The following is a 17,807-nucleotide window of genomic DNA, read 5'->3' on the forward strand; positions in this document are numbered from 1 at the left end:
ACATGTCTGCCCATTCTGACTTTATCCCTCTGTATGGTTCTCCTCACTGTTCACTACTCTTCCATAGGGAGTTAAGTTTGGGTTTATCCGCAATCTTAGCAACTTATGTCCCATACACTCACGTTAAGCACATTAACAAGAGGTAGAGAAGTTCAGATGGGAAATTCCAGAACTTGGTGCCCAGGCAGCTAAAGGAGAGTGATGAATCAGTGTGCATGAAAACTTGTACTAACATCCAGTCTTTACCTGAGCTGTCTTCTCCTTTCATTGCTCTCATTAGTTCATTTGCTCTCTCCTGACAGTGCAGAGATTCCAGGAGATAAAGTACATAGTCATCAAATGTCAGGTGGATTAGGTGAAAGGAGCCTGGAACAGATGAAAAACATTTACAGAAATATTTATTATGCACCAACATTTAACTTCTGGTGTTTATCACAAAGGGAATTGGGTATAAAAGTAGGAAACTGTTGTTACAGTTGTAGAGTACCTTAGAATGCACATGGAGCATGATTTGTTGTCATATTTTTGTTTTAGAATACTTTGAATTTTGGGATGCTTCAATATGTTAAAGGTGCGATATAAATATGAGTAGTTATTGTTGTAGCATGCCAGAAACGGAATCCACATGGGGTCACTCTGATTTTCTTGAATCCTGTTGGGCTGTTGGGAGACAACTCTGTCACTGAAACGCACATCCACTTTATATAGTGCCTTTGACATTTTAAGACTCCCCAGGGCACCTCACATGAGCGATGATCAAATACATCAAGTCACATAAAAAGGTATTAGGAAATGTGACCAAAGGTTTAGTCATTGGGGTTTGTCTTCAGAAGTGTCTGAAAAGAGCAGAGAGAAGAAGAGGGTTAGGGAGGGAATTCTTGAAGTTAGGGACTGGGCAGCCAATGCTGATGGTACAGCAATGAAAATTGGAAATATGCAGAATGACTGAATCAGAAGAGTGCAGAAATCGCAGAGAGTTAGAGGTCTGGAGGAGGTGACAGAGATAATGGGCAGTAGAGGACACATGTGACTGTGAGGCTAGACCATGATTCGAACTTGAGAATGAGAGCTTGGAAATCATGGGGCTGTTACAGTATAGGAAGGTGATGCTGGTCAGAGAGAATAGAGTGGGTGACGGTGAATGGATCTTGGTGCCAATTAGTATTTGGGAGGCAGAGCTTTGGATGAGCTAACATTTATGGAGAGTTTGGAGAAATACAATTGTACCATAGTCAGGTGACCTCTATCTCTGCTGTAAATACCTTTGTGTTCAGTCTATGGGAGGCATTCCATACACCATTTGAAAGATGGTGTCAGAGTGGAGTAGCTGAAAATGTGTGGATTTTGAGAGCTGTAATGAGTCAGCTACTGAAAGAAACAAGGAAGAAGTAAAAAAAAAATAATTAGTGAACTTCTCAGAGTGGAAGCCATTGTAAACAAATTGCCAGTCTATGGACGTGGACCCACAATGGAAGAATCCATGACAGAACATGACCAGAATTTAGTGCAGAGCTTGCCAGATGAAGCTGAACAAGAAAGACGCAATTGAAGATGCCTGAAGTCCAATCAACTTGCTCAGAGACATTATAATACACTGCTGAATGTGTGGGATTTGAACCCACACCAGCTGGCTCAGAGGTAGTGACACTACCATTAAGCCTCAAGTCTGCTTGCTGAGTGTGGAAGGTTTGAGTTATAAAGTAAGGCTGCCTAGGTGTTTTTCACTGGAGGAGAGAAAGTTGAGAGGCTACCTGATAAAAGTTTACAAAATGCTGAGAGGTATAGATAATTATAGTTGGCTTTTCCCTAGGATGAGAGATTTCAAGGCACAATTTTATGGGGAGAGGAGAAATATTTTAAAAAGACATGAGGGGCAAACATTTTACACAAAGGGTGCTAGAGAAAGTGCTAGATGTGAGTACGATTACAATATTTAAAAGAGATTTGGCTAAATACATGAATAGGAAAAGTTTGGAGGGATATGGGCCAGGACCAGGCAGGTGGGACTAGTTTAGTTTGGGATTATGTTTAGCATGGACTGGTTGGACCGAAGTTGAAAAGTGTGGTGCTGGAAAAGCACAGCAGGGCAGAGCCCAAGACGGCATCTTGTACAAAGGAAACAAAGTCATTATCCCGAAAGAGATTCAAAAAGAGCCATTGAATCACATCCATTGAAGAATTGAGACCAGTCTGAGGAAGGCAAGAAAACTAGCTAATAAGCAATGAAATTAAGGACCACAGTAGCCAGTACAGCGTTTGTAACAAATACCTAGCTCAGAAAGGTATATGCCACTCATGACATCCCAGACAGAGAAAATGAGAATTTGTCATGGAGAAAATATGGAATAGACTCTTCATTTTCCTAGAAATTATCTTGTGATCATCAACTATTTTTTCCGATTAATGGGTTTTAGTCTAACGATTACCGTTGAGATTGTAGAATGCCTGGAAGTACTTCAATTGTTACATTATTTCAGATTTTGGTATGGGTGACAATGGCCCACATTTATGATGAAGAATTCAGCTATTCCATAATAGATTACCTCCACACTGGTTCCAGTCAAATGGGAATGCTGAGGCAACAGTGAAAATTGCCAAATGAATCATAAAGAAATTGAGCAATCCAGTGCAGACTTACACAAGGCAATCCTTGACTGGAGAAATATATGTACTAAAGGTATGGAAAGTAATCCAGTTCAAAGACTAATGTCACACTGCATCCAAACTGCTTGTCCAAAAGTGAAAACACTACAGAAGCCAGATGTACAAAACAGGGGGATGAGGGTAAAGCGGTTGATATGATGTATATGGACTTCAGTAAAGCATTTGATAAGGTTCCACACAGTAGGAGTTTTGGGGATTGAAGATGATTTTGTGGTTTGGATCAGAAATTAGCTAGCTGAAAGAAGACAGAAGGTGGTGATTGATGGGAAATGTTCATCCTGAGTTCAGTTACCAGTGGTGTGCCACAAGGATCTGTTTTAGGGCCACTGCTGTTTATCATTTTTATAAATGATCTGGATGTGGGCATAGAAGGATGTGTTAGTAAATTTGCGGATGACACTGAGGTAGGCAGAGTTGTGGATAGTGCCGAAGAATGTTGTAGGTTACAAAGGGACATAGATAAGATGCAGAGCTGGGCTGACAAGTGGCAAATGGAGTTTAATGTGGAAAAGTGTGAGGTAGTTTACTTCAGAAGAAGAAATAGGAATGCAGAATATTGGGCTAATGGTAAAATTCTTGGCAACATAGATGAACAGAGAGATCTTGGTGTCCAGATGCATAAATCCCTAAAAGTTGCCACCCAGGTTGATAGCGTTGTTAAGAAAGCATATGGTGTGTTGGCATTTATAGGTAGGGGAATTGACTTTCAGAGCCACGAGTCATGCTTCAGCGGAACAAGATACTCGTAAGGCCGCACCTGGAGTATTGCATACATTTCTGGTCACACCATGAAAGGAAGGATGTGGAAACTTTGGAAAGGGTTCAGAGGAGGTTTACTAGGATGTTCCTGGTATGGAGGGAAGGTCTGATAAGGAAAGGCTAAAGGCACTGAGGCTGTTTTTGTTGGAGAGAAGAAGGTTGAGAGGTGACTTAATCGAGACTTATAAGATAATCAGAGGGTTAGATAGGGTGAACAGTGAGAGCCTTTTACCTCAGGTGGTGAAGGCTAATGTGAGGGGACATAGCTTTAAATTGAGGGGTGATAGATTTAGGACAGATATTAGGGGGTAGTTTCTTTACTCAGAGTGTAGTAGGGGCGTGGAACAGCCTAACTGCAATAGTAATAGATTCGTCGACATTAAGGGCATTTAAATGGGCATTGGACATACAAATGGATAATAGTGGAACAGTGTAGGTTAGATGGGCATCAGATAAATTTCACAGGTTGGCACAACATCGAGGGCCAAAGGGCCTGTACTGCACTGTAATGTTCTATACTCTATGTAACAAGCATGAGTGGCAAAATCAAGGTCAAACAATAAAAAGGCAAATTTCATTTTGATAAAATATCAAATTATTGCCAGAGTTGAGCTGGGATAGAGTACAAATTTTCAACACTTCAATAAAAGACAGCTCATGTGGCAACATGGAAATAGTGTTGATCATACACAGTGAGTGTGAACGAACAGGTACATTGATTAGATTACTTACAGTGTGGAAACAGGCCCTTCGGCCCAACAAGTCCACACCGCCCCGCCAAAGTGCAACCCACCCAACCCCTACATCTACCCCTTACCTAACACTACGGGCAATTTAGCATGGCCAATTCACCTAACCTGCACATCTTTGGAGTGTGGGAGGAAACCGGAGCACCTGGGGAAACCCACGCAGACACGGGGAGAATGTGCAAACTCCACACTGTCAGTCACCTGAGGTGGGAATTGAACCCAGGTCTCTGGCGCTGTGAGGCAGCAGTGCTAACCACTGTGCCACCATGCCACCCCATGTATGCACAGACAGTGGATCAGGAAGAAGAATCCTGTATAGAGCACAGAACAACCAAGAGTTCCAGAGCTCCACTATTCACCAGCAACAGAAATGGATCAGCTTACTATGGCGATTGCACTTACTACAGGAAGGATATTCCCTGGAGAGGGATCATCAATCTTAAATCGAGCAGATACTACAGGGACAGCCATGCTCTTATGTGGTAAGCATGGTTTAAAGTATATCTTTAGAATACATGTGCAGAGGCTGACCAAAGTGGAATCAACAAGAGTGAACACATTGTTAATGAATGATCAGTTTCTTTGGGAACATGTATATTGGGTAATTTGTGTAAGTTATAAATGCAGGTGATGCTGCATGCAATTTCATTCTGAAACGGGAGCTGTTGGGAGAACTGTAACTTTAGTGTACTGCCTGGCTTGCCAGACTTTCATGTCTTCTCTATCTCTGCTGTAATTGGCTTTGTGCACAGACTGTGGGAACTATTCAACATACATTACTGGAAACATGGAAAGTGCACAATGGAAGGCTCGTCAGGAGAGCGCTGAGCTGATTCAGCTGCCTGCAGAAACTTGTCATCATTCCCTGTCTACTTCACGGTAGTCTGCAAGCTGTGGTCCTCACTAATGGATCCAACGCAGACCCAACAGGAATGCAGTCTGGACTGCACCAATCCACCAACACGCTTCTCCATCTTCCTAACTGCAACACTCCACCCCAGCTATATCAAGCCAGAGAGGAGCTAACTAACAGGATGAGTGGGAAACAATTCAACTGTTGATGCCTCCAGGCAGACCAACCCAACACTCAGAGACCAAGCTACAAACCATCACTGATGCATTCATTGGGGAGTATGAGAGAATGGGCCTCAGACTAAACATCCAGAAGACAAAGGTTCTCCACCAGCCGACTCCCATCGCACAACACTGTCCCCTGCATCGCCCTTCCTTGACCATCAAAATCGATACCGTGACCCTGGATAATGTGAGTCATTTCCTATAGCTCGGGAGCCTACTCTCAGAGCAAGCAGACATTGAATATGAAATCTAACATCGACTCCAGTACAGCCTTTGGATGCGTGAATGCAGAATGTTTGAAATCCAAGGCCTCAAACCACCAAGCTCACGGTCCAGCCATGGTACCATCCTCCCGTATGCATCAGAAACATAGACCATGTCCAACTGACACCTCAAGTCCCTGCAGAGTTATCAATAACACTGCTTCCACAAAATCCTGCAAAGCACCAGTGGGATAGGCCTACAACGTGCACGTCCTCTCCTAGGTCAATACTGAAGCACTGCTCATGCATGATCAGCTGCGGTGGGCAGGCTATATTATCTGCATGCCCAACGCTACACTCCCTAAACAAATGCTCTACTCTGAACTGTGCGGTGGTGAATGATCACGAGGAGGCCATCCTGAAAGCCTTCGTAAATAAATGCAGCACCCCACCAATATGCGGGAATCGCTTGGCCTGGAATGCACAAACTGAAGAAGAAGCAGCTGTGAAGGCACCAACAGCTTTGGGCATTCCCAAGTGGTGTATGTGGAGAGGAAGCTTGTGCAGTGGGAAGAGCTCGTGCAACCCAGCGCATCTCACCCTCCTGCCTCACCATCTGTGGCTCCAGGCACCACAAAACCCACACCAACTGGAATGGGTGCAAGCCATCCTGAGGAACTGCCAAAGAAGAAGAATCATAGAATCCCGATAGCATGGGAGCAGGCCATTTGGCCCATCAAGTCTACACTAACCCTCCGAAGAGGATCCCAACAGACCAACCCCCATACACACTCCCTGCATTTCCCATAACTGACCCACCTAGCCTGCACCTTCCTGAAGACTGTGGGCAATTCAACACAGCCAGTCCAACTAACCTGCACATCTTTGGACTGTCAGAGGAGACTGGAGCACCCAGGGGAATCCCGCGCTTGGGGTTGTGGGGGGGGGGGGGGGGGGGGGGGGGTGAGGTTGGTTGGCATGTAAACTCCACACAGAGGGTTACCCAAGCACGGAATCGAACCTGGGTCCCTGGCACTGTGAGGCAGCGGTGCTAACCACTGAGCCACTGTGCCGCCCTGATGAAGAAAGGATTGGAGCAGTGAAGTCTAGAGGTGCCAAAGTTGTGGATTGAAGTTTCATCAACAAATGAGCTAAGTTGAAAGGGGGATGAATAACAGCAGAGCTGAGCCCTTCCATTGCTGGTTTTGCAGGCACTGTTCAGATTAAATAGGTGAATAGCTACCTCACTTGGTTCCATTACATTTTCATTTAGTTGTTTGTTTCTTGGGGATTATGCAGGGGATTCTCTTTCCTATTGGTTTTGCCAGACTAACATTATCATAATAAAGCAGCAATATTCATAACCATTTCTTTGGTGCCACTGGGTACTTTTTTGTTGCAAAGGAATCCCCGTGGATTTTTTTTCAACTGAAATATGAATGTGTTAAGATGCATTAAACTAGTCGTTTTTAATTAAAATGCATGGGCTAATGTATTAAAAATGACAGACTGACTGAATAGAACAGCAAGAAAGGGCAAGAGCAACACTAAACAAGAAACGTTCTTCTCCAGACAGTATCAAGGAATTGGATTTGAAAGAGACTTCATGCTTTTAACTTGCACTGGATAATACAATCTCCATATTATGGGGTACCAACTGTAAACACCAATGGCAGTTCACAAAGAGACTTGCACACAGCCCATAAAACGCTAACACGCAGTGATTCATGGAGGGTGGCTATTGTCAATTAGTCATTTCTGAGAGAGGAAACCTTTATCAAAATATTCCCCAACCCCAGCCGTGCCTTTGAAATGCAGAGACGGGGAGGGGAGCAGTTTCTTTGTTGGAAACTTGCTGTCTGAGCTGCCACAGCTCACTGTAAGAACCAAGTCAGCAAAATTCAACCAGCCTGTGTGTAAAACAGCACTTTTTTAAAAAAGAAAAACGTCAATTTTTAAAAGTGTGCACACAACATGATTGTCCAGAAAGGGGAGAAAATGTAAAATTATTCAAAAACAGTATCAGCCAAATGGACCAACAAGGGAGGAATTTTGAATGTGAGTTGGACAATTTTTTCAGCACAGGAAGGAGGTTATTCCCCTGCCCTGCCCTGCCTCCTCGCTGAGCTAGTTCCCCTCGCCCTGTCCTTTCTCTATAGTCCTATAAAGGTTTTCGTCTCAGGTGTTTCTCCAAAACAGGGTGCTGATTAGCTGAAGCAATGCTATGAAAAAGCAATGCAGCACCATAGGCTTCCCATGCTCCTGGGGAATTCAAAAAAGGTGCCAGGCTTGAACATATTCCTTTTGTTTGCAGACAGCAGGTCCATTACATCAATGCATGTCACTTCTGGCAAGTGTACAAGAACCACATTGTCAGCTTGACCGATTATCATCCATTAACTCCTAATGGGTTCTCCATTGCTGTCTCCTGTAATATAAATTGACGTGATTGTTTGAAATTTGGTACTCTTGCATTTGTCCTAATGAGAAAAACTTTAAAAGTTTTGACAACAGGTCTCTCATTTCTGTATGAGTAAAATCTTTTTTCCAGCTTTCTAAAACATGCCTGCAGAACCTCATTCCGCTTCCCACCTACAATGGTCCTAGCGTGAAGCATGAATCTAGCTGTTCATTCTCCCCCTTCACAGTATTCTGCAGATTTTAGTGACATCCAAGACTTTGGCACTATGGAGGCAGAGACAATCACAGAGTCACCCTGTGATCTATTCCCTGAATTACTGAACCCCAGATTGCTAACCCTTCACCCCCCACTGTTCCTCAACTCTCTCCTCTTCCCATGTAGAGCTATGTTACTTGTAGTGCCATGGACCTGGTTCCAGTTGCACATTAAGGAGATCCATCACAGTTGTCTTAGCGCTGTGAGACTTTAATTACATGGAGAGATGGCAGAAGATGGCATTGTTCTCCAGAGAGCAGCAAGAGCTGGAGGAACTTTAATAAAGGTACTCAAAAAGAGTGGAGTGTGAGAGGATATATTTGCCTTGGGCCTTGCCAGAAGTGCATTTGGTGTTCTATGTGAGAAAAACAGTTGGACAGATAAAGGAATGGTTAAAGGACAGTTTGGCGGAAAGGAATAGCTTTAATGGAGACAACTGTTTCTCTCTCTCTTTGGGGTCTACCTCCACCTATTGTTTATTCTCCCCCCTTCCCCCATCCTATCTTCGGTATAAAAACCATCTTTTTCCAAGCTATCATCAGTTCTGAAGAAGGGTCACTGGACCTGAAATGTTAACTCTGCTTTCTCTCCACAGATGCAGCCAGACCTGCTGAGATTTTCCAGCAATTTCTGATTTTTGTTTCAGATTTCCAGCATCTGCAGTTCTTTCAGTTTTTTTCACCCATTCCTTGTTTTTGTCTCATGACTCTGTTCCGACTGCTTGCAACACACTTACACCCTTCCTTTAATAAGGGGACTAATGCAGTACACAGTTGACGTGGTCTCATTGATGCCCTACATAACTGAAGCCTAACCTCCTGATGTGTATATCCAGTTCCCCTCACAGTCAACACTACCCTTCTGTTCTGGTTTCCACTTTCAGGCCTGTCCTCCCATAAAAGCTGCCAAACAAAGCCTTCAATGTATTCAATGACCATTACTCTCTGGGATAAAGAATGACAGGACAATGAAGGTAAGATTATAATTGGGCTTTGCTCTGTGATGCAGTCTATTCTATGTGATGTGATTGCAAGAGGGTTTGGTCACCAAGATGAGTGCACACAAAACTGAATGAGTGATAACTTACCAAAACTTGGCGCACTGTGCAATGTCATGTCCCGAATAACTCTCGTCCCAAAGCAGGACCACATCAATAGAAACTGCCGAGCCAGTCTCTTCAAACTCCCAGGCCTCTGTGCAGCAACCTACAAAACAAACATTCTTGAAGTATTGGTCACTTGGAATAGAGGAGGGTGAATCTTTGAATTATCTCACAATTAAATAGTGCTCCTTGCTCTTATGTTATGATGAAAACGTTGTTTCTTTATTCTTTCACAGGATATGGGCACCTCTGACAAGGCCAGCATTTGTTCCCCATTCTTAATTACCCATTTGATTCACCAACGCCCATTGGAGAAGAATCTGTTGTCCTTTCCTGGTCTGGCCTGCATGTGACCTCAGATGCACCCTCAACTGGCTTAGAGACAACTAATCAGCTCAAGGGCAGTTTGGTTTGTGTAGCCAATGTCCTCTTCTCATGGCTGTTCAGTCCATATTAGCAACTAATTTCATCCAATCCTTACAGAGTGGAAGCAGGCCATTCAGCCCATCAAATCCACACTGACCCTCCATACAGCACCCAGACCCATCCCCTACCCCTGGAATCCAACATTTGCCGTGGCTAATCCACTCAACCTGCACATCTTTGGACTATGGGATGAAACCAGAATACTCAGAGGAACCCCATAAAGACACGGGGAGAATGTGCAAACTCCACACAGACAAAGTCAGAAGTCACATGACACCAGGTTATAGCCCAACATGTTTATTTGAAATCACAAGCTTTCGGAGTGTTGCCGCTTCTTCAGATAAAGTGAGGAGAAGATACACAGGCATAGAATTTAACATCAGAGCGATCAACAGGTCATACAAATGGTGTGAGTGGCACGTTGACAGACCAAATAATAAGTCTCTGCAGGTGATCAAGAGTGTCGGATGATGTGAGTAAAGTCTTAACAGCTGCATAACAAGTGACGGGATGATCTACAATCCCATTAATTGAAGCAGAGAGATAATTACAAAAAATCAAATGATTGGAATAACACGCTATGAGTTGCATGCTGAGGGTCTAACCAAAATAACAAGTAATCCAAAACTGTACAAATTAGTTAAGGTAGAAACTTCATAACAAGTTATCAAGGTGATGTTGTCATAACAGGACAGTAAGAAGGATTTTACATATTCAGAACAGTGTGCTGGAGTCACACATAGCACAGCATGAACCCAAAATCACAGTTGAGGATGTTTTCATGAGTATGGAACTTGGCTATCAGCTTCTGCATGGGGACTTTGTGTTGTTGTGTCCTTGTCTGCTGAAGTGTTCACCGTCTGGGAGAGAACATGCCTGTCTGGTGATTGTTGTGAAGGGTCCATTCATCCATTGTCGTAGTGTCTGCATGACCTCGCCAAGATAACATGTCTCAGTGCATCCTTGCCTGCAACGTCTGGGGTAGACAACATTGTCTGAGTCACGCGAGGACCTGCCATGTACAACCAATATAGTACCCTTCATTGTCCATTATTTCCCCGGAACAGAGAAAGTACGCCATGTTCTTTACAGTCTTCAACATGGCATCGATGACAAAGAACATTTTGTCAAGATCAACCCTACGCCTCTACTGCTCACCTTCAAACATCTCCCAAACCCTAAACAGACCATCATTTGCAGCAAACTACCCAGCTTTCAGGACAACTTCAACCACAACACCACACAACCATGCCAAAGCAACCTCTGTAAGACATGTCAGTTCATCAACCTGGATACCACCATCAACTTGGGAACACCACCCACCACATACACGGCAAATTCTCGTGTGACTTGGTAAATGTTGTTTACTTCATATGTTGCAGGCAAAGATACCCTGAGGCATGGTATATTGGTGAGATCATGCAGACTCTACGGCAACGGATGAATGGACACCGCACAACAATCAACAAGCAGGGTGTTCCCTCCCAGTTGGGGAACACGTCCAGCGGTCAGGGACATTCAGCCTCCGATCACAACAGCGCAGAATCGCCGAGCAGAAACTGATAGCCAAGTTCCGTACCCATGAAGACAGCCTCAACCATGATCTTGGTTTCATGTCACGCTACATGTGACCCCACCACACTGTTCTGTGTTTGTAAAATCTTCTTTGTGCAGCACTCCAAAAGCTTGTGATTTCAAATAAACATGTTGGGCTATAACCTGGTGTTGTGTGACTTCTGAATTTGTCTGTGTGGAGTTTGCACATTCTCCCCGTGTCTATGTGGGTTTCCTCTGAGTGCTCTGGTTTTGACATCACCTTGATAACTTATGATCTTTCTCCCTTAATTAATTTATACAGTTTTGTATTACTTATTATTTTTGGTTTGACCCTCAGCATGCAACTCATACCTAGCACGTTATTCCAGTCATTTGATTTGTGTTCAGCACTACCTTATTTTTAATTACCTCTCTGTCTTAATTAATCGGATTATAGAACATCCCATCACTTGTTATGAAGCTCTTGACACTTTACTCATACTGTCTGACACTCTTGATCACCTGCAGAGACGTATTATTCGGTCTGTCAACACTCCACTCACGCCATTTGTATGACCTTTTGATCTCTCAGGTTATAAATCCTGTGCCTGAATGTCATGTCCTCACTTCACCTGACAAAGGGGCAGCGCTCCAAAAGCTTGGGATGTCAAATAAAGCTGTTGGACTATAACCTGGTGTCATGTAACTTCTGACTTTGTCTATTGTAGTCCAACACAGGCACTTCCACGTAATGAGGGGTTAAGGAACACACATATCTCCCAATACTCATATCACATTCACACAGACAGTCACCCAAGGGTGGATACGAACCCAGGTCACTGGCAATGTTAGGCAGCAGTCCTAATCACTGAGCCACCATGCTGCCCTGCTAACTTGCTGGCCTTTGCAGTGCACCATCTTGCTCTGATGCTAACATTTGCATCCTACAAAGCTCAGTGCAAGCAGGGCAGAGCACCTCAGTTTATATTTAGCCACTTTACAGTCTTCAGGCTTCAACATAGTATTCAACAACTTCAGACCATTCTGTCCTCTGCTTTCAATGATTAGCGGTCGGCACAACATCGTGGGCTGAAGGGCCTGTTCTGTGCTGTACTGTTCGATGTTCTATGTTCTATATAAATAGAAAGAACACAGGAACAAAAGTAGGCCATTCAACTCATTGAGCCTGGCCCTCCATCCAGTACAATCATGGCTGGTCAAAGATTTCAATGACCATAACTCATCCCATCCCTATCATCAATAATCAAAAATCGATCAATCATACATAGAGCTTCCCCAGCCCTCTGCAGTAGAGAATTCTCAGACCCAAGCAACATCTCCCCACCCACCCCTTATTATTAAATTGTGGACAGAACAGTTTTAATAAAAACAGTAACACTGGGAAATGAACACACTGCTCACATTGGAGCTCCATTTGGAAGTAAATGATACAAATCAGACCAAATGTCTCATTCACAAGGTTTATTGGTTTCTCCTGGAATCCTGTTCCCTTATCCAGAGGGCAATGCCTCGGGTGATATTAACTTTATTTAAGTGATCCTCTGTTACCTGTGTGATTTTGGTGAGATTTACCTATTTTACCTGCAGAATGGGTGGCTCAAATTGCAAATTCCACTTGCTGAGTTGAAAAGTCAATCTACACAGAGTCAAGCAATTTCAGTCGGCATTACATTTAGCTCGAGCCCCTGAGTTAAATAGGAAGCAATAAAGAGAAAGATTCCTTCTGCCAGTTGACTATCCCTGACACTTGACCAAAAAAAACCCACCTCTAGTGACGAAGAGAAACAGAACAGTGAGCTTGAGTGGGATTTTTCCCAATTATCAAATACTGAAGTTCTTACAGTAGTAGAAAGATTGAATCATATCTTTATGGGTGGCACAGTGGCTCAGTAGTTAGCACTGCTGCCTAACAGTGCCAGGGACCAGGTTTAATTCTAGCCTCAGGCGACTGTCTGCGCGGTTTCCTCTGGGTGCTCCAGTTTCCTCCCACAGTCCAAAGATGTGCAGGTTAGGTGAATTGGCCATGTTTAATTGCCCATAGTGTTCAGGGATGTGTAGGTTAAGTGCATTAGGCAGGGGTAAGTGTAGGGGAATGGGTCTGGGTGGGTTACTCTTCAGAGGGTTGGTGTGGACTTGTTGGGCCAAAGGGCCTGTTTCCATACTGTAGGGAATCTAATCTAATATCTTATTGAGACTTATAGAGAGAACCTGACTGAGCAGATGATTATAGGAAGTTTTGCCTTGTGTCTGAAACTAGAACAAGGAAACACAGTTTAAAAATCAGGGATTCCCCATTTAAGACAGTGATGAGGAATTCTTTTTCTTCTCAAAAGAGCATGAGCCTCTGGAATTCTTGCTTGTTGCAGACACTGGGTTATTGGATGCTTGTAAGGCTGAGGTAGCATGATCTTACCAAATGGTGGAGCAAGCTTGAAGCACTAACTGGCTTACTCCTGTTCCTAATTCAAATGCTGGTAAAGAGATTGACAGAATGGAAGAAGGCCATTTGGCCCATTTTGTCTGTGCTAGCTGACAAGGAGCTATCTAATCAAATCCTATTTCTCAGCCCTTGGCCTCCAGTCCAGTACGATAGAATAGTAATTTATTAAATTAGCACAAGTGTTTCTGTTTTCACCAGTCTTTTAGGCAGTGACTTCATGTTCCACCAGTCTCTGGATGAAAACGTTTCCCCTCTAAACCAACTAACCTTAACCTGGTGTGACTGGATATGGACTCCTCAAGCACTCGGCCTTGACCCCTCATTACTGATGATAGCACAATGTTCGATACCATTCATGATTCCTCAGTTATAAAAGCAGTCCATGCCCAAATGCAACAAAACCTGGACAATATCCAGGTTTGGGCTGACAAATAACAAATAACATTTAAGCCACACATGTGCCTGAAATGACCATCTCCAACAAGAGGGAATCTAACCATTTCCCTTTAATATTCATTGGTGTTAGCATTACAAATGCCCCACTGTCAACATCCTGTGGATTACCATTGATTAGAAACTGAAATGGGCTGGTCATGTAAATAATGTAGCTACAAGAGCAGGTCAGGAGCTAGGAATCCTGCAGCGAATAACTCACTTCCTGGTTCCCCAAGACCTGTCCAGTATCGACATGGCACAAGGCACAAGTGTGATGAAATACTCTCCACTTGCATGGATGGGTGCAGCTCCAACAGCACTCAAGAACCTTGACACCATCCAGGACAAAGCAACAGGCTTGATTAGCACCACATCTACAAACATTCAATCCCTCCACTATTGACGCTCAGTAGCAGCAGTGTGTACCATCGGCAATTGCATTGCTGAAATTCACTAAAGCTCTTTAGATAGCTTTGAAACACTTTCAAGTTTAGAAGGATAAGGGCAGCAAATAAAAGGGAATACCAGCCCCTGTAAATGCCCCACCCATCCACTCTTCATCCTGACTTAGAAATATATTGCCATCCCTTCACTGTCACTGAGTCAAAATCCTGGAACTCTCTCCCAAATGGACTGATCATAGAATCCCTAGAGTGTGGAAACAGGCCATTTGGCCCAACAGGTCCACACCGACCTCCGAAGAGTAACCCACCCATTCTCCTATCCTATTACTCTACAGTTACCCCTGACTGATGTATCTAACCTACACATCCCTGAACACTGTAGCAGTTCAAGAAGGCAGCTCAGCACCACGTTCTCCAGGGCAATTAAGGAAGGGTAATAATTGTATGCCCTGTCAACAATGTCCACATTCTACGATGAATTTAAAAACATTTCTGTGGGTCTGGAGTCACATATGGGCCAGGCCAGGTAGGGACAGCAAATTTACTTCGCTAAATGGGCCTTAATCAACCAATGTTTTTGCAACAAATGATTATTGTTTCATGGTCACCATCACTGAGACAAGCCTTCAATTTCAGATTAATTAACTGAATTCAAATCCCAATAACTGTCATGGATATGCACTCCAAAGTTCATCTGTTCCCCTACATATCTGCATTGTGTTTTTGGTCACTCAAGGGATTTAGGCTTTGCTGGTTGGGCCAGCATTTATAGCCTGTCCCCTAGTTGCCCTTGAGGAGGTGGTGGTAAGCTGCCTTCTTGAATCGCTGCAGTCCACCTGCTGAAGGTAGATCCCACAATGCCCTTTGGGAGGGAATTCCAGGATTTTGACCTCGTGACAGTGAAAGAACGGTGGTATATTTCCAAGGCAGGATGATGAGTGGCTTGGAGGGGAATGTGCTGGTGATGGTGTTTCCCTGTATTTGTTGCTCTTGTCCTTCTAGATGGAAGTGTTTGTGGGTTTGAAAGGTGCTGTCTGAGAGTCCTTGGTGAATTTCTGCAGTGCATCTTGTAGATAGTACACATTACTGCTGCTGAGCGTTGGCAGGGGAGGGAGTGGATGCTTGTGAATGTGCTGCCAGTCAAGTGCTTTGTCCTGGCTGGTTGGCGCTTTGAATAGAATAGATAAGAATAGAATCCCTACAGTGGGGATTAGGCCCAAATCAAGTCCACATCGACCCTCTGAAGAGTATCCCCCACATACCTATTCCCACCCTATTATTCCACATTTCCCCTGAAAAATGCCCCAAGCTTCTTCAGTCTTGCTGGAGATGCAGCCTTCCAGGTAAGTGGGGAGTATTCCATCACACTCCTAACTTGTGACTTGCTACCATATGCTATCATTTATTATAGATTCACATGTCTCCTTAGCCTCCAGATAAATTATCTAACATCTCAGCATAGAAACAGAACATTTGGCCCAGCTTGTCCATGGTCTATCCCTCCCAATGTCACCCTATCCAGATACACTCCTGCTCCTTTCTCCATCATGGAATTGTCCAGAATTTCCTTAAATGCATCTCCGCTGTTCACCGCTGAGTTCCACTTCCTATGTAAATCAGTTTAACTCAAAAGGTTAGCACAAGAGAAAGGCACACGAGATGAAGCTTTGCAATGAGAAACGCACTCAGTCAGTGCATTCATGAAAGGAAGCAAGAAAACAGTAACAAGTGAAGAAATATTCAAAATAGTGTCATGGAATTATTAATTCGTTACAGCTTAGAAGTAGGCCATTTGACCCATCATGTCCATGCTGTCCTCCTAAGTGCGATTGTTGTACTGCTTCTTCACGACCTCTCACCACATCCCACACATTCAGATATTTACTCTTTCCAGGTATTTAGCAATTCAGGAACTTTCATGTCTCTGCTTTCAGATTAGGAAAAGAGGTCAAATTCTGCTTACCAACCTTGACAACACATCTGTCCACCATGGAATCCAGCCATTCAATGTAGGACTCAGTGGGTGATTGCTCCTCTAAAAGATGATCAAATTCCTGATACACTAGAGAGATGGAAAGGTGCAGAAAAGGCCAGTGAGCTGCGGTGGTGACAAAGACACAGGAACATTACTGCAATCACACAGATTGGCAGACAGCAAACACACTGCAGAAGGAGATCCAGCTTCACACCAGAGGGAGATCAGTCTAGCTGCAGAGGGAGATCCAGCCTCACACCAGAGGGAGATCAGTCTAGCTGCAGAGGGAGATCCAGCCTCACACCAGAGGGAGATCAGTCTAGCTGCAGAGGGAGATCCAGCCTCACACCAGAGGGAGATCAGTCTAGCTGCAGAGGGAGATCCAGCCTCACACCAGAGGGAGATCAGTCTAGCTGCAGAGGGAGATCCAGCCTCACACCAGAGGGAGATCAATCTAGCTGCAGAGGGAGATCCAGCCTCACACTAGAGGGAGATCAGTCTAGCTGCAGAGGGAGATCCAGCCTCACACCAGAGGGAGATCAGTCTAGCTGCAGAGGGAGATCCAGCCTCACACCAGAGGGAGATCAGTCTAGCTGCAGAGGGAGATCCAGCCTCACACCAGAGGGAGATCAGTCTAGCTGCAGAGGGAGATCCAGCCTCACACCAGAGGGAGATCAATCTAGCTGCAGAGGGAGATCCAGCCTCACACTAGAGGGAGATCAGTCTAGCTGCAGAGGGAGATCCAGCCTCACACCAGAGGGAGATCAGTCTAGCTGCAGAGGGAGATCCAGCCTCACACCAGAGGGAGATCAGTCTAGCTGCAGAGGGAGATCCAGCCTCACACCAGAGGGAGATCAGTCTAGCTGCAGAGGGAGATCAAGTCTGACTGCTAATGGAAATCCAGTCTCTGCAGGGGGAGATCTAGTCTCTGCAGGGGGAGATCTAGAGTCTGCAGGGGGACATCCAACCTTTGGGAGGGGAAAATCCAGTCTCATTGCAGAAGGAGATCCAGTCTCAGCAGGGAGATCCAGTCACTGCATGGGAAGATCTAGCTTCTGCAAGGGGAGATCTAGTCTCAGTGCAGACAAAGGGGGCAGAACCTTACCTGGACATGTCTTCAATATGGAGATGGTGATAACACGGCACTATAGCAGCTAGGCTTTAGGCTGCCCAGAAATGGGGCATTTCTTGTCACTGACAGACCTGACCGATCCCACAACACAGGTTTGTAGGGACCAGGGCAGTCCTTTCTAGGTCTCTGGTTCAATATTTATCCCTCAGCTAACCTCGCTGATACAGATTAATTGAACATCTACCTTTGTGCAATTGTGATATCTTG

At 44.4% G+C, this 17,807-nt stretch overlaps 1 protein-coding gene across 2 annotated transcripts in view; it reads right to left on the minus strand.

The window, feature by feature from the left end:
- Positions 1–17,807, minus strand: part of rfx4 (regulatory factor X, 4) — a 143,868-nt gene that overhangs the window by 32,431 nt on the left and 93,630 nt on the right. For both annotated transcript variants that reach the window (XM_072551793.1, XM_072551792.1), the window contains exons 12-14: positions 16,461–16,555; positions 9,217–9,334; positions 247–366 (exon numbers count right to left, since the gene is read on the minus strand). In XM_072551793.1, coding sequence (XP_072407894.1) covers positions 247–366; positions 9,217–9,334; positions 16,461–16,555 — 333 coding nt within the window. The remainder of the gene's footprint in view (positions 1–246; positions 367–9,216; positions 9,335–16,460; positions 16,556–17,807) is intronic.

The sequence above is a fragment of the Chiloscyllium punctatum genome, chromosome 32 (genome assembly GCF_047496795.1).
Source record: "Chiloscyllium punctatum isolate Juve2018m chromosome 32, sChiPun1.3, whole genome shotgun sequence".
NCBI classification, from domain to species: Eukaryota; Metazoa; Chordata; class Chondrichthyes; order Orectolobiformes; family Hemiscylliidae; genus Chiloscyllium; species Chiloscyllium punctatum.